The 26,656-nt window shown below is 34.4% G+C and overlaps 3 protein-coding genes and 1 long non-coding RNA gene across 8 annotated transcripts; 2 read left to right on the forward strand and 2 right to left on the reverse strand.

Annotated features, from left to right (window-relative positions):
* The first annotated feature begins 649 nt into the window (after window positions 1–649).
* On the forward strand, window positions 650–9,013 carry LOC139109557 (sodium-coupled monocarboxylate transporter 1). Of its 4 annotated transcripts, none has more exons than XM_070668697.1 (9): window positions 650–791; window positions 4,661–5,006; window positions 5,161–5,386; window positions 5,754–5,821; window positions 6,135–6,430; window positions 6,570–6,788; window positions 6,920–7,103; window positions 7,308–7,595; window positions 7,902–9,013. In XM_070668697.1, exons 2-9 carry the CDS (start codon window positions 4,674–4,676, stop codon window positions 8,151–8,153), a joined length of 1,866 nt encoding a protein of 621 aa, XP_070524798.1. In that variant the 5' UTR covers window positions 650–791; window positions 4,661–4,673; the 3' UTR covers window positions 8,154–9,013. The 4 variants fall into 4 exon arrangements, with proteins under 4 accessions (XP_070524798.1, XP_070524796.1, XP_070524797.1 ...); XM_070668695.1 differs by lacking the exon at window positions 650–791 and adding an exon at window positions 1,087–1,124; XM_070668696.1 differs by lacking the exon at window positions 650–791 and adding an exon at window positions 2,703–3,115.
* LOC139109573 (uncharacterized) lies at window positions 1,810–12,585 on the reverse strand. The gene is made up of 9 exons (XR_011546852.1): window positions 11,619–12,585; window positions 10,103–10,606; window positions 7,911–9,874; window positions 7,302–7,692; window positions 6,903–7,147; window positions 6,536–6,801; window positions 6,167–6,444; window positions 4,669–4,986; window positions 1,810–2,089 (listed from the first exon to the last, which is right to left on the reverse strand). It is a non-coding gene; the product is annotated as an uncharacterized lncRNA (long non-coding RNA).
* Window positions 9,711–14,403, forward strand: Myd (stromal cell derived factor mayday). Its single transcript, XM_070668712.1, has 5 exons — window positions 9,711–9,844; window positions 10,138–10,615; window positions 11,224–11,487; window positions 12,675–12,856; window positions 13,120–14,403. The coding sequence occupies exons 1-5, from the start codon at window positions 9,827–9,829 to the stop codon at window positions 13,297–13,299; spliced, it is 1,122 nt and encodes a 373-aa protein (XP_070524813.1). The 5' UTR covers window positions 9,711–9,826; the 3' UTR covers window positions 13,300–14,403.
* On the reverse strand, window positions 14,311–26,438 carry Pdfr (Pigment-dispersing factor receptor). 2 transcript variants are annotated; one of them, XM_070668705.1, is made up of 15 exons: window positions 25,678–26,434; window positions 24,198–24,373; window positions 23,779–23,886; window positions 22,426–22,589; window positions 22,153–22,256; window positions 21,208–21,352; window positions 20,679–20,781; window positions 20,226–20,346; window positions 19,929–20,007; window positions 19,480–19,565; window positions 17,091–17,271; window positions 16,718–16,832; window positions 15,862–15,955; window positions 15,731–15,777; window positions 14,311–15,536 (listed from the first exon to the last, which is right to left on the reverse strand). In XM_070668705.1, the coding sequence occupies exons 2-15, from the start codon at window positions 24,277–24,279 to the stop codon at window positions 15,496–15,498; spliced, it is 1,470 nt and encodes a 489-aa protein (XP_070524806.1). In that variant the 5' UTR covers window positions 24,280–24,373; window positions 25,678–26,434; the 3' UTR covers window positions 14,311–15,495. The 2 variants fall into 2 exon arrangements, with proteins under 2 accessions (XP_070524806.1, XP_070524807.1); XM_070668706.1 differs by lacking the exon at window positions 15,731–15,777 and having other exon boundaries at window positions 25,678–26,438.
* Between the last annotated feature and the right edge of the window lie 218 nt (window positions 26,439–26,656).

A 26,656-nucleotide genomic window follows, 5' to 3' on the forward strand; every position in this document is an offset into this window, starting at 1 on the left:
GGACTGCCGATCGAGGCTCTTTATGGGCCCTTTTTAATTATTTTTCCACTGAAATGAGTCAGGGGACGAAGGAGGGAAAGGAAAACTATAAAATAGCGCCCGATGTTAAAGTCTTTTTTCTTCCAGGACCGGGTGACAATTTATTAATGACTAATTAAGCCATCAATTTAACGAGCAACGAGTGCCTCGTATTCATCATAGATGTCAAAGGTCTCGGTGACCTTACTTCGAGTTACGATCGGTTTCCTTGACGTGTATTTCCGACGCTGCCTCGTGGCTGGATTTAATTTGGCACTCTTTAAATTGTTAATTTACAAACAAGACGAAAGATTTACGACCCACATGAATTTAGTTTCGTTTAGTAAGCTGACTTAAGAGTCATCGCAATCGTTCTTACTTCTCTCGGATCTGCAATTATATTTTAGAAAAATTAATAAACTGAGAAATTGAAGAGCTATCCCATTATAAATAGGGAAATAAGAAATATATATATATATATATATATATATATATATATATATATATATATACATACACGTATAATTATTTTATAAGAGAAGGGTGGAAAGACACTTGTATTCCTTATTCCCAGGGTCTCTCTGTTCTTCACAACATGCTTATATTACATTCGACTCTAGATGTCAACAGTATCTGTACGCCAGTGCCTTGGACACCAGTTCCGCAAAAATGAAATTTCCATTTCGCACCCGAGAGTGATACATAAAAATACTTGTTTAACTTGTTGAGTGTAATAATGTGTAATCACCAAGTTTTGCTTTTTCATTTTAAATGTGAGTTTTTGCCATCAAATTCCCATTACTAATGCCAAGAGTAACATGTCAGTACAACGTTGAACGCGTGTGAACGACTTGACAGTAAATAATGCGGCCTATACCCTGATAATTAGCCGCGTATTTTATAGAACCCGTAATTCACATCTGAGAAATCGCGACTGCCGTGACTAGAAATGCATCGGATAAAAACTGTGCATCGCCCTTCGTCGATTTTATTCGGAATTATCTGGTTAGATCTGAACGCGATCGTGTACACAGGATTTCAAGAAATTCCTTCGCACGTTCTCTTGAGACGCAGGTATCAAAAATGCAGGACATTTATTGCCTGAGGTAAATGTGATCTTTTAACAGTTACTCAATTAAAAAAAAAAAAATAACACGCAAGTAATTTGCATTCTTGGCATCGAAATCTTGATTTGTTCGTTCTTTTTTTTTAATTAAAAAAAAAAGTTTTTTTTTGCTTGCTAATACAAGTCAACAAATATTTGTTTAATATGGATATATGTTAGAAAGAAAGAAGAATACGTCATTTCTGTTTAAGAAAACGTACGCTGTTATCATCAATTTGAGATTATGATTTTAATTAAATGCACAATTTATGCCATTTCAATATCAATTGACGTACATCGGTGCATAATCCTGCATCTGTTAGAAATTCTCGTTCTACCTCGTTTGTTTATCATCCTGTAAACCATAACCGGTTAAATGTGGACTTAGCTGGATTCGCAATGTGGTTTTCACGCGTGCCGCGACTTCTTACACGTTGAACGTATGACATTGGCTTTTTGTCCTAGCTTCAATAGCGAATTAGCTCCTAATTTTCGACCATCGAACTTAATACGCTCATCGTCATTGAAAATATTATACGCCGTCCTGCGTAATCAAGCTACGATATGATGAAATACATCTACTATTTTTAATAAAAAAAAAATAAAGTACGAAAATGATATTGACATTTTTAGGAAAAAAAAAACGGTAGAGAAGTAACGTTATAAAAATTAAATTAACGTTATCATTTGCTTCTTCTTTCTTTTTAATTATTTTTTCAATATGTTTTTTTATACGAAATAGTTTTGCAGAATATCTGATAATGTAACTTATTAGCAATTTTTAATGCTGTAGAAAATAATAGATGTAGGGCCTCTTAATGGAGAGACATATGTTTCTTTTCTTTCGTGTAAACTTATAGAATTAAATATTCACCGAACAAGCGTCATCCTGCGTCATTTGGATATATATTTTTTCCGCAAACATCCACCATTTGCCGATGTGTCTTAAATCTCGAGTAATATCATCTGAAATAATACATTAATTTTGGATAGCAATCTTGCAAAAGAAATAATTTAATGTGGTAAAGTTTTTGTTGAGTCAGCTTAATAATTAGCACCTGATTTCCTGAACGCTTTTATATAAATCTCCTTTATATGCAAACTGATACGATCTCTTCTTTTATGATACAGAAAATGCTACATATTGTGTAACACACAGCTAACAAAACGTATTTTACCGTATAGAATATTTGCATTTAGTCAGTCTCATCTTAATCATCCACATAAAAGCTAATCTCGAAGAACCTTGCAGCGTTCAAACAAATTTCAAAGTAACGCGTTATTATTTCCGATTATTATTATCATTCTTGAAATTATTATGTTCAATCTAAGATGGCGAAACATTGTATAATTAAAAGAAAAAAAAAAAAAAAGGAGAGAAAAAAAAAGATGCGCGCAATTTATATAAATACGTAGAATTATAAAACCGCGAATAAATCCCGAGAGAGATCTGTGATCAATTACGTGATTTATAGATTTGTTATCGATACGGTGCAGCGGCGACTGGATGATCGTTATCGTTTCGGGGAGTTTCACGCTGAAATCCGTCGCATATAGTAGTAGGGGGATGATGATGGAACCGTTCGTATAAAAGCGCACACGTGATAATTAAAACGATCAGTCTTGATTCCGTTCTCTGTTTAATCCGTTGTTTCATTTTTGCATTGCGCAAAACCGCAAACGGGGTGAGCGCGGAATCGGAAATCGGTAGTGTTCGAAAGGGCTTTTGAATACCGCGACCCTTCGCTCGCGAGCCTTCCTGGGCGAAACGAGCGGACTCGCGTAAAAGGCGGGGCTTTGATCGAAGAGAACTCATTAGCCGATCATATATGCGTTACATTAGGAAAACGAGCATAATAATTCAACTACAATTTCGTACGTTCCTATCGAAAACTGGCACGCGCGACTAAGCGCGATCGAAAGGAATCTTTCGTCTTGCACGCAGATTCTTTCGGGTGATCCGTCCCACGTCTTGAAAGAAGCGACCAAAGGGTAAGCTCTAGAAACATTTCTAACGTTCCTTTATAATTGAATCGGGCCAAAAAGAATTTGTTTCTGCGTGCAAACTTTCAATTTGACGACTGCCAACTTTCTCCATTAACATTTCCGATGCGACCGAGTAACGGTGAAAAGTATACGCGTTTTACAGCTATTCTACTTTATTTCTGTCCTCGTATTTTCTTCGTGGATGCAAAAACAATGCGAATTTAGCTCGCGTCAAGGATTATTAGATATTTAATATCATAAAATACTTTTTAAAATATATTTATAGTTATAGTGGTAAAGTTCTGTTATTAATTTACTCGGTAGCAGTAATTACGAAAGATATTTTAGAACACTTAGATGCTTTAATTATTTTTAACTCGTTTTAAAATTTTTATTAGTACAATATCTAAAAAAAAAAAAATAACAAATAAATAAATAAGCAAGAACGTATATCAAAATCATTACTATTAAAATTAAAAAATTTATAAAACTATATTTTCACTTTTTGTTATTAATTTCTTGCTTAATTTTATAAATATATTTCTAACATTTCACTGAAATATGAATTGCTTCACTGCCAGAATTGATTTTAAATTTAATAAAAAGTATAATATATTACGTAATCAATTTTACCTAGATTATATTCCAATATTTGATGTAACCAGTTTTAACTAGTAAGCTGATTCCAACCGGTTCGATCATAAATCTCAATAATGATAGAGAAATAGTTAATAACAATTCTGACGAGAGTGACGAGTAATTAATAGAAAAAAAAAGAAATATATAACACTGTAGTTGTACTGCGCGAATTATAAAATTAGAATTAATCAGCATGTCATAATTTCTTAACCGATTATGTCATTAAAATAATTAATTGACAATTAATTCGTGATTGACATACTTCCCTTTGTATTAATCTACGCTTCATCAGAAGATTGATAAACTTGATAATGTAATCTTTTATATTAATCGATGCAACGCTTAATGAGGCACAAATTATTTCAAGCTTTTGTTAATCGACATTCATCTTTGTAAAGTTAAGTGTCATTTCTTGGAATATTTTTTAAAGTATGAATAAATTAAATTCAAGACTTTAATACCGAATAAGTATCAATACTCTCGACTAACGTCATACGGGCACGTTTGATTTGAGTTAATTGATATTTCGATCGAAGTTATACCGATGACGTTTAAATCGAAATGATATTTGACGTGATCGATGAGATTTAAGGTGAACGATGTCAAATGACAGAACCAATTGAGACTGTTTCTTATATCAATTTATATGAAGATTATTAAAGTATCAGTAATAGTGATTGTTGAAGGATTTTTCCGGAATTTTCTGTGCCGCTTGAATATACATCTACATCCATTAACTGTTAGATAATTTACTTAACAAGTTAATCGATATTTTAATTATTTTAATATTTTTGAAATTTGACTCGACATGCGTGAAGCTGTTTTATTTGTACGCCGTCATATCGATTAATTCTCAATTTTGTAAATGCTTTTCTTTTTTTAAATTTATAAAAATAAAAAAGAAATTGATAGATACTTACAGAAAATGCGGCCACATCTCCTCGTCTTGTTTTTCTTCCTATCGGCGTCATCTGCAGAACAACGGCACGTAGATACCGCCGAGGAAGAATGTCAGGCGGAGCATCCAACCTTGCTCTATTATTTCTCATGGGCGGATTACCTGGTGTTCGCCACGATGCTGATAGTCTCCTGCCTGATTGGCACTTTTTACGGCTTTTTCTCCAAGAAGCAAGAGACCAGCCAGGACTTTCTGCTGGGTGGTTCCAACATGGGTACGTTTCCCACGGCAATGTCGTTAACCGCCAGCTTCATCACGGCCATCGAGCTTTTGGGAAATCCTGCGGAGATGTATGGACAGGTGCGTTAATAACATGCATTCATAAACTATTATAAATAAATATGATTTTAAAAATATAAAAAGTCTCAAGTAGAATTTCTCAATAAAATTTTCTTTAAATAATATCTATAAGTCTTATTATTATTTTTTTATTTTATTTTTTTTTTTTTTACAGGGAACTCAATTTTGGATGACTTGTTTTTCTTTCATACTCGTGGTGCCGATCACCTCTTGTCTGTACCTGCCAGTATTCATGAAATTAAGGTTGACATCGAGCTACGAATATCTGCATTTGCGCTTTGATCGGAATTGCCGATTACTCGCAAGCGCATTATATATGCTACAAATGGTGTTGTACACGTCGGTAGCAGTGTATGCACCTGCATTAGCGTTAAGTAACGGTGAGTGATAACATAATTGGAAAGTTTTTCATTTTATTATCATTGAATTTTAGCTAAAAGTAATTCAAGAACTTTTTTTTTTTATTCGATATAACATAAAGTATATTAAAAATCTTAAAGTTCAGCAGCTAAGTCACAATAAGTAACTTTGGAGAAAGAAAGAGAAAAAACTTTCACACTTTCAAACTCTTATATATTTATTCCCTTTTTATATTGGTGCTTTACTAAACTGGTTTAAATAATTTCTACCAGAGTTGAAGAATATATTTATCAGTTGATCCGTAAATAATTAAAAACTTTCACAACTAGTGAGGTCAATTATAAAATTTAACAGTTTTAAAATTAGAAAGGTGCTCTTTAATTTCAGTCACAGGCCTGAATACTTATATAGCCGTCACTCTAGTCTACGTGGTCTGTATTTTCTACGCCTCACAGGTTTGCACAATTTTTAATATAATTAAATAATTAATTAATTAAAAAAATAATATTTTCTTTTTTTTACGTGTATGTAAATTATCGTATCTTACATAACATTCACTTTTAACCATTTAGAGCCGTTTGTTCTAATTTTCTGGCAAATTTGCCTGTCAGGTAAACATGTTCCTATCTTTTTCTACTTAAATTCTATTTAAAATAAAAGATAAAGATAGAAAAATGATTACTTGATAAGTAAATTTACAAAAAAGTTGGAACAGTCGGGCCTAAATTTTATTTATTATATATTTATTTGCGAATATATTCTCGACAGGGTGGTATGAAAGCCGTGATAATGACCGATACCTTTCAAGCCGCCGTACTTGTTGGCTCGTTGTTCCTCATCTTGGGTTACGGGCTGTCTTATGCGGGCGGTACCGCGTACGTTTGGGAGGAGAATGCGAAATCCAACAGGATGGAATTTTTTAATATGGATCCCAGCCCTACGGTGCGGCATAGCTTCTGGAGTGTTGTGATCGGTGGTACTTTTTATTGGGCCACTATGTTCTGCAGCAACCAGGCGTCCGTCCAAAAGTATCTCAGTGTTGAGAGCATCTCGCAAGTAAGAATGTGAGTTTCCGAGACTGTAACATGAAAAGTCGACAGAGAGATTTTAGTTAACAAGTTTAACGTCGACACGCTTGTATGAACTTTTAATGAAAGTATATATATTACATATATATTATTAAATTGCCAATTAATTTTACAGAGCGCTGTGGGTGTCTGCGTTTGGCATGATTGTAATTTATAGCGTGAACTTTCTGACTGGAATGGTGCTGTACAACGCTTACAAAGACTGTGATCCTTTGACTGCCGGATATATAAGCGGCCAGGATCAAATACTTCCGTTGTACGTGATGAATTTCTTGGGGAATCTTCGTGGAATGCCTGGATTCTTCGTGGCTGGTATCTTCGCCGCATCTCTTGGGTATGTAGAATGCCTGAGGGAAAAAATAAAATAATTAAATAGCATGTTTAACAAGAAGTGAATTAATTTTCCTCGAACTCTGAAATTCATCAGATTAATACTTGAAATATATACCTTTATTGTATTTTCAGAACTGTGGCGACCGCTCTGAATTCATTAGCAGCGATAACATGCGAAGACTTTCTTCGCGGAGTCTTCCAAATAGACCTGTCGGCGAACAAAGGCGCCGTTTATGCCAGATGGATCAGCATAATTTTCGGAGCTGTCAGTTTCGCATTGGTCTTCATCGTTGAGCGCCTTGGTAGCGTTCTGCAGGTAATTTACATGCTTCTGCTACGTCTCTTGGTAATTCGAGAGACCTTTGAAGATAAATCAATTGTATAATTCAGGTCATTGTGGAGAAAATTAATTTTTTTTTTTATCGTTTATGTTTTTTCTTTTTATCGCGGTGTACGCTAAAGTCTTATATATCAAAAAGTACCCGCAAAGATACAATTAAAAAAATATAATTACTTTTAGGTTGCTCTGTCTTTTAATGGCATGGTCGGCGGGGTAACTTTAGGACTATTTTCCTTGGGCATGTTTGTGCCGTGGGCTAATGCTAAAGGAGCAATAGTAGGTGCCATCACGAGTTTGATAGTCGTGCTGTGGATTGGATTAGGCGCCCAAGTTGCGGCTGTAAACGGACAGATTCAATTGGATAGCAAGCCCATATCGATTGCAGGCTGCCCTTGCATAAATGAGACTACAATCGTGCTGAATCAATTCGAGCATACCTCCGATAACGAGGTCCTGCCTATATATCAGGTACATTTTGTCTCTCGAAGACATGGCTCGCAATTACGTCACGCAATTATACCTTTCAGCCTTCCAATTAAAACAATAGTGATTAGGGACGTTATTCCTGCAAATAAATATCTATTAGTTAAGAATCGTAATTATCAACTTAGCCTTTCGTAATTGATTTTTATCTAATTAATATAGATCTGTTAGATAACAGCACCAGCGTTACTTTTCAAATTATATAATCTGTTTCGCATTTGCACCGGAGTAGGAGATTGATTTGACATTACATAAGTGCTTTGACAATTGAGACAATTTCTTGATTCGCAGATTAGTTACCTGTGGTACAGCGCGATCGGCTGCGTGTTGACCATGCTGGTGGGCCTGGCGGTAAGTTTTGCGACCGGAGCGCAAAATCCCGGTGACGTGGACCAAGACCTCCTGAGCCCGCCGATCGCAGCAATGTTCCGCATACAGACGAAGCCTCGCGTCTCCACGAATGTCCAGGGCATCGCAAACTTCGGCCTGGAGCTGGAAGATGAGAAGCCACGGCAAAAAGACGTTTGCAAAAGCACGAAGTGATCTTCTCTCGTGGAAGATCATTAATCAAAATCGCGCGCTTATACTACAGATCCCAAGATAGTAAACAGTTGAAAGAAAATTAATTTTATCGGACAACTTGTTACAATCAAAGATAATTCCACGACAGAATATTCGTTCTCCATAGGTAGCCTTGTCCAGGAGATTAAGAAATCTCTTCCTAAACGGCACGAAAAATTTGACTAAACATTAGAAAGACATTTTCTTTTCCCTCCCTGCAATTTGTTTTCTCGTCAGTATTAGATAAATCAAATTAACTATTATATTAACTATCGTTCAAGACACACTTTGCATTTACACTTATGGACTTGTTTAGAATTCCAGAGTTCCGCAATCTGTGTCGCACCACGACAATTGATTTAGTTAATTACAGTTATAATTAACAAAGGTAGTTTAAGAGAATTACAGAGAGCTGTATTTCCTCGTTTGTACATTTTTCTTTTTTCTTCCTGCGCAAAGTGATCCGAGAGTATGTGACTGAGAAAATAGTAGACGTTGCAGCGCTTCGGAAGACATATTACCATGACATAACAGATAAAAGAGAACTGGAAAATTTTTGCTATCGAATTTGCATTAAAAAAAAAACCCTACTTGTAATTTAAAAGAAAGCTTTGGCGCGTCTGCTCAAGCGCTTTTTTAATAACATTTTAAGTAACGCCATTTGACTTGCTTATTGAAATTTCTACGCAAAGGCGATAGCAAGAGATTTCAATTATATACACACAGCATTTATTTACATAATATAATTGCATTGTAATTGTTTCACCGAATAATTTTTAATTTAAATAAACCATAATTTATTGTTAAAATATTACGAGTAAATAAAAAGAAAGATTATTTCAGTCTCCATTTTATTTGGACCTGCATGACCGATTTTATATTATACCTCGCAAGTAATATAACTCAGCGTGCATTAAAGATGCTTCGCTGTATTATATATATTTTTATCTTTCCTTCGCTTAATTTAAGGGAGGAATTTTTTGATGCGACAAGACTACCGACGGAGTACTAGTATCAGTACTTCGTTTAATACCTAAGTAAGCGTTGAGCGAACGTTAACACCATTTGTGTTATTGTCGGAGGGAGGAGAGAAGGAGAACGAGATAGTGAAAGTGGATCAATACGCGGTGAGCGTGCGGCCTGTCTGGCAGCGTGCAACTGTTACTCCTGCGAGGCCGCTTGTGCTGGCAAGACAACTGCAAGGAACGTTGACAGATCAAGTTCCTTGACAATCCTGGGAAATCGTCGGTTTGCCTCCGAGTTCCACGGAACCACTTCGACAGGGATGCACGAGGTTGCTGTCGAAGCGTTGGTGTTCCATCGAGGGTGTCCGACTCGAAGCGCAAGGTGTCTCGTCTTGGCGGCTCCGGATTTAATACCCCGGGACGATTGAGGAGATTGGCACCTTCCCGTACCTGGTCCCGCAACCCTTGACTGCCATCCCCCGTCTCCGTTTCGTCGTTGACGATTCCAAGGGTGTCTTGATCTTGCGTTCGATTATGCGGCCGCGATAGTGTGACGGACAGGCGGCGGATCGATTTTCGCTGCATGGAGTCGGACAGATTGGAAACCTCGCCGGCTTGCGGTTGACGGAGAAAACGAAGAAGGAATTAGAAAGCGGTTTCGGGTCACTGTGTGTATGTTACGTGGCCGAGATGCATTTGTCTCATCTTGTGAGTAACAACAAAGTCACCGGCACTTTACTGAAATTGTAATTTTTTTTTTATAAATGTGACACGTTATAAAAAATTATTATTTCATGCTTTAAGTTTTATTAAAAATTGAAATCAAATTTATTTGACAAATTATAATAAAACAAAATTAATCTTAGTTCTATTTATATGTATATTATTTTTTTTTTTAAATAATTATTTCTATATTTTTATCTACTTTTATATATATAATAATATAAATTTGTCAGATATACTTACCAGAAAAAAATTTGATAAGTAAATCCTTTCCAAAGGTACGAAGAGTGATCTGCAAGCAGGAACTCAGTTGCCTGCGATTCTTACGTTGGACTGTCCTAGTTCCGCTCGTAATTTATATATCGCTACTATTCGTCAAGTACAACAAAAGCGTGCCTCTGAAAAGTTTATCGACTACGGGTGACAGAGACAAGGAAGGTGCTACGATGGATAACTTGTTCGTCGAATTGGAAGCCGTGACTGCTGGCAGGAAGAGCTTGCCGGGGTACAAGAACCCGGGGTTCAATCGGCACGGAGATGAGGAGAGAATAAAGGAGGTTGTGGAAGCGGAAAATCGTCAGGACCCGAGGAGCCTTCTCGAGGATATTTTTCAAAGAGCCGACACCGACGAGAATCAATTGCTGGACATCAAGGAGCTGGCAAAGTGGATCCACACGAAGATCACCGAGCATATCTCGCGTGCCATGCGGGAGAACGCCGGCCTGTTCATCGCCATCGACAACAATCCTAGAAACGGTAATCGGATAAACGCGCCACTGATTGCCGCTGCAATTTGGCACGAGCGTTAATTAAAATCGCTCGGAACTAACTAACATTAATTAACATCGCCTGGGCTATTGGGTTTATTTGACGACGGCGTGGCTTTCGAATCGAATGGATTTCAATCCGCGATACGCAGGAGTTGCGTGGGAATAATTGGCGAGTGGCTACTATATTCCGGTGTGCTGTATTATCGTTGCAATATCACTGCCAAGTTAAATATGAATGAGCACAATCAGAAAAAAGAAAAAAAAAATAAACCACATTCTCGTCATTACGCGCGCATTATTATGTTTATTTCGTTACCGTAATACGTCAATGAAATACTAGCTTCAATTATCTCTTTGATTTCATTAACCGATCAATGATATTCAGTCAACTGCTTAATAATACATAATTAATTAGTATACATGTTCAAATTGTATAATCAATTAATACTATTTTTTCAAATTTAATTCTTGGAAAGAATGTGACGAATGTAACTTTAAAAAAAAAAAAAAGAAAAAAAACTATAAAAAATTTAATGATACGAATTAATTAGTATTGATTGTTTTTCAACGTGTCTTTCGACGTCAATGTTGCAGGTGAGATAACGTGGGACGAATATCACGCTTATTTTTTGAGAATTCACGGGTTTTCTGAGACTTATATTAATTCTCACGACAAGAAACACAGCGAGATGCCGAGGGCGTTAAAAGAGAGCATAATGCGCGATCGAGCGCGGTGGAATGAAGCGGCTCGGAACTATCCCGAAAAGTTGGCTCTGGACGAGTTCCTGGCCTTCACACATCCCGAAAGCAGTCACCGAGCACTTCTACAAATGGTGGAGGACCTCTTCGAAAAATTCGGTTAGTCTCCCGTAAAGAAAACTATGCGCGGCTCGCGTCATTACATTCGGGAACATCAGTTAATTATAATAATTTCTTTATAATTACAATTGAGTGATCTACGACCGACGGCACGTTGCCAGAAAACTTACTTTCGTATCTTCCGGCTAGGGTTAGATTATTTTTCATCCTTCTGGCCGTCCTTCCTTCCTTCCGACCGTCCTTCCTTCTTTCCTTCCGTGGCAGTATTCTGTATTATCTTGACGAACGATCCATTTGTTGTATAAATCTGCACCTTCGATATTCGTCGCGTTGCTCACTTCCACCGGGTCTTCATTTAAGTCGTTCTCGATCGCGACACAAAAAAACTGGTTACGACGTAAAGCGAGGTATCACTTTTGATTCGATTAATTCTCGTCGGCAGAATAAACCACGCGAAGAACTTGCGTCAAGCGGCGAATGACACGAGTCGCGGTATGAAACGTTCCCGATGCACTTTATCTTCTTCAAGTTTCTCAAAAACCGCTTGTTCGAAATGGGATGAGAACTTTGGCCGCGACGAAGAAGACGCGCGAAGTGCACATCTCACGCTCCGACAATGACGGCCGCCGAAATCCTCTGGATGTCGCTGAAAGAGATGGCGAGTGAAGCGGATCGGAAATACTAAACGTGACTAGCTTCATGCCGGACGCTTCGTGCGCTTCGCTCGTCACATAACCTTTACTTTTCGAAGCACTTTTCCAAGGCACAAAACGAAGCACAGAATGAGTAGAATATCACAGAAGCACAGAAAATGATCGTTCCCGAGCCGACACTTATTCGTATACCGAGGATTGTCTTATCCGCGATCGAAAATACGCGTAGTTTCTCAGCGACTAGAAACACGTCCTCGCGCTCGAGACTCCGCGACTAGACTGACCATTAGAGATTTCGGCCCTTAGATAGAAAGAGACAACCGCGTAAAAAAAGTGAGACAGCAACAGGACCGATCGTCAATTGAACGCTGTCTTTCTCGCACGGAGTTCTCGAAGCGTCGAGCTCAACGCCGAGTCGATCTGTTTACATCTTTTTTTTACTCGCCGAGCTCGAGGTATCCTTTCCCCCTAAAAAAAAAAAAACAAGTGGTCTCGATGCTCGAGCTTTAAGACACTCGTGAAGATAGAACTTCTCGCAAAGAAATTCGCGATAACGCGTTTGGGTGGTTTTAGATCGGGACGGCGACGAGCAGCTAACGGAGGACGAATTCTCGGATTTGCCGTCGGAAGGTGTTGGTTTGGATTTACGTGAAGATCGACAGCAGGCGATAGGAGGCAGCGAGGACCGGCGTAAAGAGTTCCAGCATCTGATTGACAAAAACAAAAACGGGAAAGCAGATCGAACGGAATTGCTGGTGAGTAATAGAGCATAAATAAATTAATGAGAGATTCTACGGTTCGATGAACAGGACTGTTGCCGGCAATACTTTGCCTTTTCTTAAATAAATACAAAAAGCACATTAAACACTTAATTGTGACAGTCTCGTAAATTAAATTTCTCAGTACTGACGTAAGAAGATGTTTCTTGTCTACTTAAAAGAATCGCCGCGCATGTTCGTAATTAACGAAGATTAAGGAAGCACCGTTATTTTATTTTTTTGGCTTTTAATAATTTCAGATGTACATCGACCCACGAAATCCCAGACATGCCATCCAAGAGGCCCAGCACTTGATCGCGTTATCGGACACGAATTCAGACGGCAAAGTGGATCTCTTAGAAATTTTAAGCAAGATGGACTTATTCCTCGATAGCAAAATGGTAAACACGGAGAAGAGTTTCCACGATGAATTTCGATAATTTACGCCTACGAACGAGTGTAATTATAAATACGGATACTGGAGGAGGGGAGATGTCTTTTCGACGTTTGTACTAAACAAAATAAGACAATATGATTTTTTCCTTCGATGGTCAACGTGAGATTAGACCAATGCAGATAATTAATCGATTTAAGCAGGGTACACTATTAACGAACTTCAATGGAGTTTCTTTACAATTGACGGACTTGTCGCGGAAATAAAAATCGTAGGCTTTTAGAACGTATCTGTGATAGTCTTTACGACGTAGGATTATTATTTAATTAGATACGGTTATTGTAGTCGTAACACAGAACTATGCGATTAAGATGATCAACAATTACTTGGCAATTAAACGAACGAATAGATTATTATGGATAAAGGGTTTGCAAATCCGTCCTTCTTAAGTCTCTTTCACGACTTCTTGTTCCTTGTGTGTGGCTCACTCATTAACTGCAAACGACTTATTTAGATTTCAGATGAAAGGTTTAAAGAGCTCACCCGTTTTGAATTATCGGTCTAAAATCGTGTCGCTTTAATCACGCAAGAAGATAATATCAGAGATAATGTGAACATAATGTAATTGTTTAACATAACATGTAAAATACAGTATCGTTATTTGATTTGTGATATTAATGAAGGCAATTGATATTTGTATATAATTTATACATTATAAGAAAATTATAAATATAATGTTACGACATAAATGTAATGTTATACATTTATCTATTTAACACGAAACATATAAACGCTGAATGTCTAGCGAAATTGCTACAATAAGTGTACGAAGTTAAAACAGCGGAACATCTTTGGAACATCGTAACGACCTAAGTGTAAAACAGAAAAAGTTCGCTTAGGCCTCTGAGAATCCAAAGAACTGAAATATAACTCGTTGCTCATTATCGGAATAAATTCCGTGACAATTGACGGCTTAATGTCTCGTTTAAGAACGTTAAGAACAAAGCTTCGTATAACTTTTAGATTTTAAGATAACAGGAATTGATGTTTCTTTGTAAAAAAAAAAAAAGAAAAAGAAAAAAAGAAATTTTGTACGCTAAACGCGTTTTCTATATTGTGATCTAGCACAATAAAACTTATTCAGAAAGAATCCTGGTGTTCCACCTTCATCTCTCAACAATTCAAAAGCAATCAGTCTGTTCGTTTATACTCTGAACATTTTTTCTAATTTTTTAGAGGCGCGCGTTGTATAAAATATATTACATTTACAGCTTAAAATTTATTTATCTTACGTTTAATGATACGTGTAAACGTCCTATAGAATTAAGGTAACAAGATTACTTATTCGTTTTTTTTTTCTCACAGAAAAAGAAAAAAAATCTTTGCGGTTCGAAAACGAGTAACACCTTATAGCGTCGTACAATTTTATATCTTCGGCGAATCCGCAGGTGAAATCGTTTATTCGAGTGTGATTATTCGAATTTAATACATCTTATGAGAAATTAATTAATTTATAAGTTTCATAATTGACACACGTGTTAAGAAAAATAACAATTAGAATATTAGACGAGATAAAAACTTTCGGCCTTTTATCTTGTCGATATTAAACATTGACTATAGTATTTCATAAAGTTTGTATTTTACAGAGCACTGTAATAGCGACCTTCAAACTTTACCGTTTAAAGCGCTTCTTCGTGCACGTTCAAACGTTTTGAGCCGCGCACCAATTATAAGTGTTAAAGAGAAGGATCTCGTCGGATAATGAGCCGGGCAATTTTAGAAGACTAAGTTTAAATCGCATCTGATAGCTTCCTTTGACGTAGAGACGTTTCCATCCTCGCGATTACTAAGCCGGATTTCCATTTCCTGTGATCTCCGACGATCGATTTTCTTGACTCAAACTTTTGACGATTAAACGGACAAAAGGCTTAGATCATTCTTCCCGATCAAAGCGAATTAATATTATATAATAATTAAAGGCAATAAATTTTCGCATTTATTAAACGTTATTTCTGGCATTTGAATAACAATTAAATTTCGTTTCGAACACTCTGATTTTGATAGCTTTAATTAAGACGAAGGGATAAAGTGATCCACTTGGATTATGCTTAAGATAAGTGCTATTCGTGAGATACATTAAGATATTGAGAATGAAACGGGAGATAAGAAGCGATAGAGCGAGAGCCTATTACATCAAAGGTATTTATAAGCTAGACGTAATTTCGAGAACTCTAATACATTGTCATTTTCTTTCACCATTTCCCACGCCGGAGCTTCCCTGCTCTGTAAAACAAAATACGAAAGACATAGGACAGATTTTTTAAATAAGTTTTTTTTTTCTTTTTTTTCCTTTTTTGTTTGTCGTTTTTACTCAACAAATAAATTATTATGTACGTAACCATTGCTCGTTTAGTAGAAGCGTTTCCGCATATAAAATAGATTATAAGTCTCGATTTGAATTGCGATTAATTAGATACCTTGAGAAAGCGCGCATTCATCAATTTTATCTCTCTGCTCCTGCGTTCTATAAATATAATACGAAACTATGAGTTCGAGAAGCGGACAAATTTGCAAATACAGCGTGGAATTTTCCTCAATTGTTACTCACTCGACAGGTCGATCCGGTGGCGGGATGTTTTTGCCGCGACAGCACAGTCTCAGCAGCTCGATAGGCCGCGTTTCTTCCTCCTTTATTTCGATCACTACATACGAATAATAAATGCAAAGTAGCCAGAGCTATAAATTATATAATTTATAAATTACAAGATAAACCTCAAATTATAATATCAATGCGATTATTAATTCGATTAATATGAGTTGAAAGGTAATTAAAAAAATGCAAATACCATTGAAGAACGTATCGCTTATAATGAGGAGGAGGAAGAGGAGGAGGAAGCACGTCCGATTCAACAACATTCAACCACCTCATTAGTGGATTAATAGCACTGATTGATCAGTACGAGATTAGTGGCATATTTTTTTAATAAGAATGTGTTATCGGATTATTTTGTAATCAGATTACAGACTTTCGATTTCCACGGTGGCATTATAAGCTACAATCAGTTATCTAATGCATAATGGAAATTATATAGTAATATTACTGCTATATAGTTATAATTACTTTGACATTTTATAAATCCACCAGTTCTAATAACACAATTTTCGATTTTATATATTAAGCATTATTTTACAAAAAAAAAAAAAAATTTCAGTAAAAAACTCGTTGAATAAAATAACAATTATTATCTCGCGCAAGTTGTACATATCATTTTTTTTTCTACTGAGTTTATTCAACGAAATATGTTTCTGTGAAAATATTAACGAGAGATAATTTGTCAATTTTTGAAAAGGTCGACATGTTATATTCATGAAGAATAACATTATTGTACGGGTGTTTATTTAATAATGTAATATTTTTAAAAGGATAATTTGGTTAAAATTAAGATATTTTTTTTTACACCTACCAGAAGTTGCTCGCTGAGGCTGGCAGCCGCTGAAAGTTGATTGCCTTCTAGTCTGCAAGTCGCCTTTTCTCAAGGAAAGATAAACGGCAATAGTTTTATCCAAAGCAAGCCTTACCTAAATAAAAAAAAAAATACAACTTTTACATATCTTCTTTCTTTCTTTCTTTCTTTTTAATAAAGACATGTAGAAATTACAATTTAATATCTCCATTAAAAGTACTTTCTTATTTATTTTTTTTTTACTTTTTTTAAATATATGGTAATAATAAAAATAATTTTTATTTATTTTACTATTCCTATAATTTAACTTTATTGAGAACTTAATCTAAACTTTATGAAATTGTAATTTTAATTTATATATTTTATAAATTACCTCGCCGTTAAGAAAGCAGTAAAGCGTTGCAATAAAGAGGCCCTGAAATGATCCCAGAAAATGCGTAGAGTAGGACCACACGGCGAATTTACTTACGTTATCCAGTGGAGCTTCTATCATGAACAATACGTTAGTGATGCCCAGTAGTGGTAAAAGTACCACTGCTGCTCTTACAGCTTTCCTACGTGCAATGTAAAATTTATTTTAAATTGAGGATCCATAATGTACATACGTGTATTTTTGTCGGGTGCAGGTCACGTTTTAACGAAACGCAAAATAAATTGGATAACGAGCCGCGCATTTAAAGGAAAATTTGTACATGAAACACTCTGAAATTTGAATTTAATAATGAGAAAATAACGATAGTTACATGGACATTTAATTAAATTGCTAATTAAAATAAGTCCAAATAAATTTATTTTAAGTTTATCAGTTTATTTTAAGTTTATTTAATAAAATTGTTTAAGTTATTTATTCTGATAATAAAGATTTCAACGACTTTACGTAACAATTTCTTACTACTCGATAACTACCCGGGTGGAAGTTTATCTATCTAATCTGATTTTGCAGCTAGTGGTTAGATCGCGCAGATAAAATATATTTCTTAACTAGCGACGAGCTTGGTACAATCCATAAATTATAAGAAAGTATTTGTTATTTAGTGACTATCTTCAAAAAATAAATTTGTCATTAAAAGAAAAAGACAAAGTCTGTCTAGTATCAATCGTCCAGTCACTGTCCAACGCGGACCGTATTTCTAAATAGATATCTAAACGTTTTTCGCCGCGTACTTGTTACCGTTGCGTGTTGACCTTACGCAAAGCTCGCTCGACTGCCGAAATCGCCGGGCAGATCTATTTTCGTCGTCCGCCGTCCGCCGCCCGCGCGTCCTCCACCATGCGAACTTGGAAAACGCGAGGACTGCCAGCTGATGAAAACACACACACGTACTAACACTACCGCGGTGGTCGACTGCCGAATTCGCCGGGCAAATCGGTTCTTGCTGTCCGCTGCCCGCGCGCCCTCCACCTTGCGAATTTGGACGCGAAGACTGCCGGCCAGATGTTGACACACGCATACACTCACACTACCGCGGCGGTCGATGACCCAGGATAGGTCAGGACGCGCAGCAGACTTAGCACGTGGCGAAAAACGTTTAGACATTTAGCTTTTCTAGCTCGTTATCAGATAGTAATAATTATCTGATACTTAATACGTTTTGAGAGTCACATTTCTAGCTCGGTGCTGGATAGTTTTGCTAGACAGCCACGAGATGAACCACGAAATGGTTAGCTAAATTATTAGGTAACGCTGGGAATTAATTTCCACTCGGGTATTTATAACTAATTACTGTCTTATCGACGACGTTTCTGTTTTTTTTCGATCTGACATTCAGAAGCAATGGAAGTCGCAATAAGTGGCTAACTGCCTCGCTACACCGCAATGTTATTAACTTAAAAAAAAAATGGGGAAATATTAAAATTAAAAATTAAATTTGCCAGCTTTTTTTGCCGCAAGTATAAGAATTATTTTCGATCGTCTTCGAAAAGAACGATCTTAATTAGTATCTGAACAGCATCCTACGTATCTGTTATTAAATTTCTGAAATTGAAGCTTAGGTGCAAGTGTTGCCGTACAAGATTTCTTTGTCGCGAAACACCTGTTGGACATCGCGCTGTCGACCTCGTACTGATTTATATCGCGTACATATGTGTACATTATTTTGTCCGTTCCATTATTCATTGTCCGTGGTGATGTGCGATTATCAATTATCTCAATTTAACTACCTAATATCTTATTACTTAGAAATTCTGTAACAAATGTCTCGATAAGTAGCGGTTTAGAAATTTTCTTTTTTTTTTTCTTTTTTTTAAATCGTAGAAAAATACTTTCAAAGTTCATTTATTTTCGAGTTCAACTCAAATTTAAATTGTTACTTTTCGAAGACACTACAAAGTTATAAAAGACCGTGCTGAGTTCTAACCGAGGCAAACAAGATTTTCACAAATCGTTTTATGTCGTAAGTTATACCTCTGACAAGAACAACTCTTACGAAATATAACGAAGTTTTCTGAGAAAACATTAAGAAAATAACGGAAGATAAAATTTGATGAGAAACATTTTCAATTAAAGACATCACATACATACAAAAAATAAAATAAAATAAAATAAATTAATCAATTAGTGACGTTATTAATGAGAATATTATTTCGGCAAAATAAAATTAAAAAACATAGCTGTGTTCGATTTATGTATCTATTAAATAAACTATCAAAAAAATCGAGTTTCTATCTCGCGAAACCATAAAGAAACTTAAGTATGTGTCTGAAATCTATTGATCCTTTAACAGAAGTTTTAATTTTATTATCTATTTAAGCGTGGTACTTACAAAACTTGTTCAATTTCACTTGTATGGCTTTGCCGTAGCTTTATCACGAGGACTCTTATAATGTTCAGCAAGAACAAAAAGTTGAGCTAAAAAGAAATAACAAAAGAAATCACGATAAAGTTGAGCCACTTATTACTTTAAATACATCATTAAATGCAATATTAATTATGTTTTCTAACTGAGAAAAAAAGAATACAAATAATAATGAGAAATAAACCAATTGACTTAACTGTCTCATTCAATGCAACATTGATTGTTAAACAATTACTTGTATTATTTATTTAGGAATAATTATTATTAATATAAAAATAATTCCAGTCATCGAGAAATCTATACATATTTAATCATGTTTCCCGACACGTTAATATATAATTTAAAACGTATGTTATCAATTTCACGTTTTAATTCTTTAATCGATTATTCAAATGTTAATACAGTAAATTTCTCACCAATATTAATGCGAATCTGGGTCCCTCAAGGATCCAAAAGTAAGATGATAAATTGTATCCCGACCAGCATCTGAGAAATCTAATATTTCGATAGACAACATATGTATTATTAATGAAATACTCACCAATTAACATATAAAAAAATATTAATTATTATTTTAATTCAATGCGAGAAAAATATCTATTTGTTTTTTAAGAGATTTACTCGTGATTAAGATACGCTAAATGGCGATAGAATTAAATAGTCCACGCGTTAGTTTCACAAAGTTTTTCTACAATCAAGCGATCGAAACTCACTTTGATTTCGGATGATAATAAAACGCCATGATAAAGGCCCAAGCCGATGTCATCAGCACTGGACATCCCCACCCAACGAATCGGTATATCCGATAATGAGATGTCTCTTGAAAAACTGTCACTACAAAATCGTAATTATAAAAGTGAAATGATACACGACAATTGCTCTGAATCTGAATTAAAATGTATTCTAAAATTATTAGCTACGCCAACGATACTTTTTCTTTTTCCTTTTATCTTTTTTTTTTTTTTTTTTGCGTTGGAAGTTCGCTATGTTAAAATCTTATCAAATTTAATTTCTTATCTTTTTTTTTTCTTTTCTTTTTTTTTTAAACATATTTCTTTTCAAATTTTAACTCGCACTTCCATGTTGAGCTTCTGACAATACATGTATAATAACGCGGGTTTTGCACGAGATGTACGTAAAATATTCTTCTCTTTTTTAATACATACCAGTCACCATGTTGTGCAGAAATAGACCCTCGATGAACATCCACATGAACATCGCTGTCTTGACGTATTCCAGCAACACGTAACTGGCCTCGCATAGCAGCGGCTGTAAAAGAAGACGGAAGTTATAACGCGTTTTGCGCAAAGTGAGTTCTTGTGCTAACGTAGGTATACGAAATGTATACGAAATCCGTTCCGCGCTCGAGGGAAAACGTGATGATGAATAATTGACGTCTGAATTTTATCAGCGATCCTATTTTAATTTCAATGAAATCGCATCTCGAGCTGTCATTTCCGGATTGTGCGGGAAAAGTTTTCGCCCTCGTTAACATTTACATTTACTGACTATCGCTCTCGTCCCGTAATTATATTAATAATTAATATTGTGTTGAGGATAATTATAATTAGCGGAAGCAAAAGGGCGGAAATGTAGAAATATATAACGTTATCGTTCTAACGAAAATCGAGAGGATTTCAGCTTTTCCTCTCCAGATGCACTTTGCGAATGTAAAATAATTTTGTCGTGTCTTACGGTATTTCCGATTCCTCGCTGCACATCGTGCGGCTTTCTACGGTAAATTGCCATGTCTATGTATAACGTTAATCTGATTAGTACTTGCACCACCATGGCGACGAAGAGATTCTTGTGAATTCTGGTCCTCGTGTTTCGCAATGACCTATAATGCGATAGATGATTCAGCCACTTAATCGTTTAAGATGTAAATTTATGCAAAATAAGAGACTTTGTAACAGTACGCCAAATGTAACTTGACGTAATGTTTACTAAGTTAATAACTACCAAATTGCAATTAATTATTAAATATTATGCAACATGTGTAATTAATATACATAATGTAACTGATATGTAAATACGTTTATCGAAATTTAATCTGTTGCTGTTAAAAAAAAAAAAAAACTGCAGAAGCTTTTTATAAATTAACAAGTTTATTTAAAAAAAAAAAAAAAACCATAACTAATTATATGTTTGTATTTATAATCATTGTAATATTTTACGTATACAAATTGTCTCTTTAACTAGAATTTGAAATTTGCAATTAAATTTGCACAAATATTATAATAATATAATTAATGTCTATCGCGGGTAATTGATTATTCAATAATTAGAATTATTATTAAAATAAGTACATATTTCAATAATTTAGATATAAATGTAATGTTAATTATTAATTAATTACTGATATAAATTTACTTACTTAAATAAAATTTATTATAAATAAAGATGCTTTACTACGTTCATTTAAAAATTTCCGATATCTTATTATAACTTATAATACATCAGGCTTTTATAGAAAAGTCATTAGAAGAAAATGCCATTAACTAATGAGTTTCTATGTCGAAAATGACATTTAAAATCGAATGATTTTATTTTAGCTTCGAAGACAATATAAATTGAAAGTTGTTGCATTCGAGTTTCTTCATACAATTACATACAAAGAATGCTTTTATAAATACTCACCTAAATCGACAAAAGATCACCAGAGAAGCAAGCAAAGCGACTAAAGATATACTCAGACCGACAAATTCTAGAGTACGAGTTTTCTCGGCTATTTCCATTTTCATCTAACAAAAAGAAGAAAAGCAAACGAGAAAAATCAATTAAATAATGCATCCCTTTTTTTTTTGTTACACGTTAATATAATAGAAAGAATTATTTAAATTTAGCTCGCATAGCATTAAAAAATTTGCGTGTCGCTTATTAATTGAATGCAACACCTTTGATGAAACTTACGTCCCCTTCGACATTATTATTGTAGACTCTGTAGTGAAGCCATAACATTTCTGGAGTTAGGCAGGTGGTATAATTTGCCCAGCCAATAAATAATTCCTCGTTCGTGTTCGTACCATTTTGTGCCTCCCAACGTCCATTGTAACCGCACTTTTTTTCTACGGATTCTAGAAATATATGCGCGATGGGCGAAAAGTGAAATGGAAATTTAATGTCGACAATGGGAAATGTCAATTGCATTGTTATCACGTACAGAATTTTCAACAGATTACTTTTAAGCAAAAGTATTACATCTTATCTGCTTCGACATTGTATCTCCACGATGCTGCGCAAAAGCATCTTATTTCACACTTTTTGCTAAAATATATTAAAATTCTATCGAATCAAAAAATTGAATTGCGCGAATCCATTATATTTATATTGAATTTTTATATTAAAGGGTGTGCCGGTTTGTGAGTGAAAGTATAATGCATTAGATGGACGTTCCGCGAATATGACGGAAACATAAAGAAGACACTCATTTTCTACATTTTCCTTTAAACATTTTTCTAAATCACGGAAAATTGAAGAACAGTGGATGAATGTTTTTCATATAAACTTAAAATATTAACGCGCTCTCGTTCATAATTCATAAAAATATTTTTAATTCGTAAACTAATATAAATTATTTCCCACGTGCAAATAAAGAGTTAGTGTGCATCAATCAAGATATAATAGAAATACATTAATTGTTTATTAATTTCTCAACGCGCCGAGAGAGTTAAATATGTTTGATTTAGTTTTTTAAAGACAGAACGATGAAACAATAATTATAGAGAAAAAAATGTTTAAATAAGTTTTATACGTGAGGAAAGAAGAGAAGAAAATCTGTAATAATACATCGACAAATATGAAATTACGGCGCATTTGGCACTGGTAAAACTGTGCTATTGAATGCAATCAACGTTCGATCGATTCGAGTAAGAACACTTTAAACGTGTCGAGATGCGCGAGAAAAATCTTGTCTTCTCACAGCTGTGCGTCGAAGATGCCGCCTGAATGCTTCCACCCAATCGCATTAATAAAACAAAAAGTGCCTTTAGTAATATTTTAATATTTTTCTAACAAATTGTTTGCATACTTTTTAAAATAAAATATCAAATAATGAGTGACTTAAATTAAATGCTTTTTAATACATTAGAAGTAAAATATGCAAAAGCTGTTACGTGACAAATGTAATTGAAATTATGATTAAAAAAAAAAAAAAAAAAAAAAGCACCTGCAGATATAATCATTCCTCCTCGATACAGGCAACGTTAAGGATTATCAAGAGGATTCAGATCGACATTCTGTGTGGGATCAAATTCATTTACTTACTGGTCGTATCGAATCCGTCTACGAAAGGGCATCGCTGCTTCGCCGTTGTCGAAGCTTTCGTTGGCGGCCAACACAGCAATGAATCCCATACCGGATTACACCAGAGTTCTAAAAAAAAAAAAATATAAAAATAGATTAGAACAAGTGACTTTTGAGGAACTTGAGAAACTTCATTTCTCGCAAACGAGGATCTTTTGAAGAACAGCGCGCGCACAGTTTCTTCTGGTACATTTAAAAAGATAAGGTCTTGTAATTTATACAAAACATATTTCGCAGAATGTAAAAATTTAATTAATTTTTATCAAGAAATATTGCTCTATTTATTTATTAATAATTACGGAAGTTTAAATTTTGCTGATTATATATTTTAATTTTATAACAAGTGTTTTTTGCGATAAGTGAAATTTAAAGAATCGTACCTCCATATGGCACCACGAATTGTTTGTACTGAATGCTACAGAATTCTCGTGTGTTGTTACCGCTGGGATCTAGACCGTCCATTTTTTCTCTAATAACATTTCCATTTTTTTGCTCGGTGTCTTTACATTTTTATTCCAGTGCTTGCCATTCAGTCGACAGAGAAATGCGCATAGTCCTGCAAATAAGCTCTTTCATCATCTGTTTTCTTTTTCTTTCCTCTTTGTAACACCACTCCTATTTCTGTCTTCAATAAAAAAAAAAAAAAAAGATCTGGGAATAAATTGTGGATTACTTTCGCTCTTTTTACTGCACAAAACGTTACGTTTGCATTGTCTAGATTCGTATTGTTTTTCTTTGCAATAGTCCAGAGATGCAAAACTATTTATAAAAGTATAATATGGAACGTTAAACGAAGTTCTGACCGCTATTGTCGGCGCATTTTCTTTTAGAAAAGATAATCAATCAAATAGAATTAATAAAATATTTTACACGTAAATGACAATTATTGATATTGATATTAATATATTTTTAATTTTTTTTTTCTAAGTTAATTATAGCATAAATTAAAACGAAAAACTTTTCACACATTAAATACGTAAGAATCAGTTAGTATGTATTTCAGTATGTTAATATTCGTGACCTTTTTAAGCTTTCAAGTGAAACAGGTCGAGCTGAGCATTGACACGTTTTCCAATAAAATATCTTAAAAAATTTGGGCGCTTTAAAAATTTTTCATATAATCTTATTACTTTTCTTTCAAAGAAATTATCTTATTAATTTAATAAGCGTTACATATACACGTATATTACAGACATTAAAAAAAAAAAATAACATTATATTATTTCCCTACTTATTGCATCTAATAATATTATTAAGATATAGAAGATATTAATATAATTAATATTAATATTATAATGATAATCATTTTAACATATGTGTAATTAAATTGCCTGGATTTATTACACACATGTATCACTTTGTTTTGATAATACTTTCCCCGAGTTTGATAAATTTCTGAGTTTTCATACATATTAAACGGATTTTAGTATTAATTATTATTAATTATTAATATGTAAAATTCGTAAAATATTTTTGCTAAATTATATTTATTTCTACAAATTCATTGATTCGATAATTCCAAGATTGGATAGGTAACCATTAAAGGTATATACGTATATGTATAATAGTCGCAGTTTGTTTAATTCACAAGGGATTTGCGATATGTGTGTTTTCAACCATACTGCAGTTTAATCTCTTGCGACTAACACGATTTTGTAATTAAACTCAATAGGAAAAAATCATTAAAAATAAAATTGCTTTCAAACAACGTTTTCCAACGATCAGAACAAATATGTTTCTGTAGAAACTCAAACCGTACACACAGTACAACACAATATTAACAATGTAATATAAAAAAGAAAAAATTATTGTAAATAAGACACAATATTTAATTTCATAAAGTTGCGTTAAACATCTTACTAGTATCATTCCGTTTGTTTTTCCGTCAGTAGTATAAGCTCAGATTAGTCAGCCTCGTCCGTAAGTTCTTCATTTTTTAAAGCTCTCCAAGAGATGTAAAGTACAAATGTTAAGGCCTACATCAATGTCGTAAAATAATATACATAAAATAATACAATTAAAAAACAATCTTATATTATTCTTAACTAATTTTAACTTCTTTCACAAAAGAAAAAAAAAAGATTCTATATACCGTGCACAACACGTTCTAAAAACTAAAATCTCTAAAATGTTTATGTTAATTCGAAATAATAAATGACACTTTTGCTTCCTCGACAAAATTAATTCAAAATAAATACTGTAATCAAGTTTTACTTTTGTGAAAGTAAGTTACTTTCACAAAATAGAAATTTAATTTTTAAAAAGTCGGTGAATTAGCTTTCACGTATGATTAGAAACAGAGTTGGGAACTCGCGCATAACTCATACAATAACTTTTGAAACTAGGATCCTTCCGCGAAGATGGGAAGGTACGCGAACGTCTCAAGGGATGCGTGCCGACTGTGTCGCATTTGCAACTGTGAATCACATCTCGCAGCCACTCGAACCTCCGCGCAGTCTCCTTCGATATTGGTCCACCCCATTGCCAATCCCGTATTACTACCCCTATCACCGCTTCTTTCGCGATTGAAATTCTTTCGCAAATATAATTTTTCCTCACAATGCATTACGCATTCGAGTATTTTATTTTAACAGAATTTGAAATTATATTTAATTCATAAACTGAAAGATTTTAAATCTGGCAACTAGTGAAACTTTTTATAAATACTAAAAGGTTCTAAAAAGATATTTCTTTTTTCTTTCTTTTAATTTAACAATTGAATTGAATATTATATGTATAGGCAAAGATAATTTTTGAATTACACAACGAAAGACAGACTGATATATTTTTAAAACTTGCAAGAAGTTGTGCAAGAGCATCATGAATATGTAATAAAGGA

The sequence above is a fragment of the Cardiocondyla obscurior genome, linkage group LG18 (assembly GCF_019399895.1).
Source record: "Cardiocondyla obscurior isolate alpha-2009 linkage group LG18, Cobs3.1, whole genome shotgun sequence".
Taxonomy (NCBI): domain Eukaryota; kingdom Metazoa; phylum Arthropoda; class Insecta; order Hymenoptera; family Formicidae; genus Cardiocondyla; species Cardiocondyla obscurior.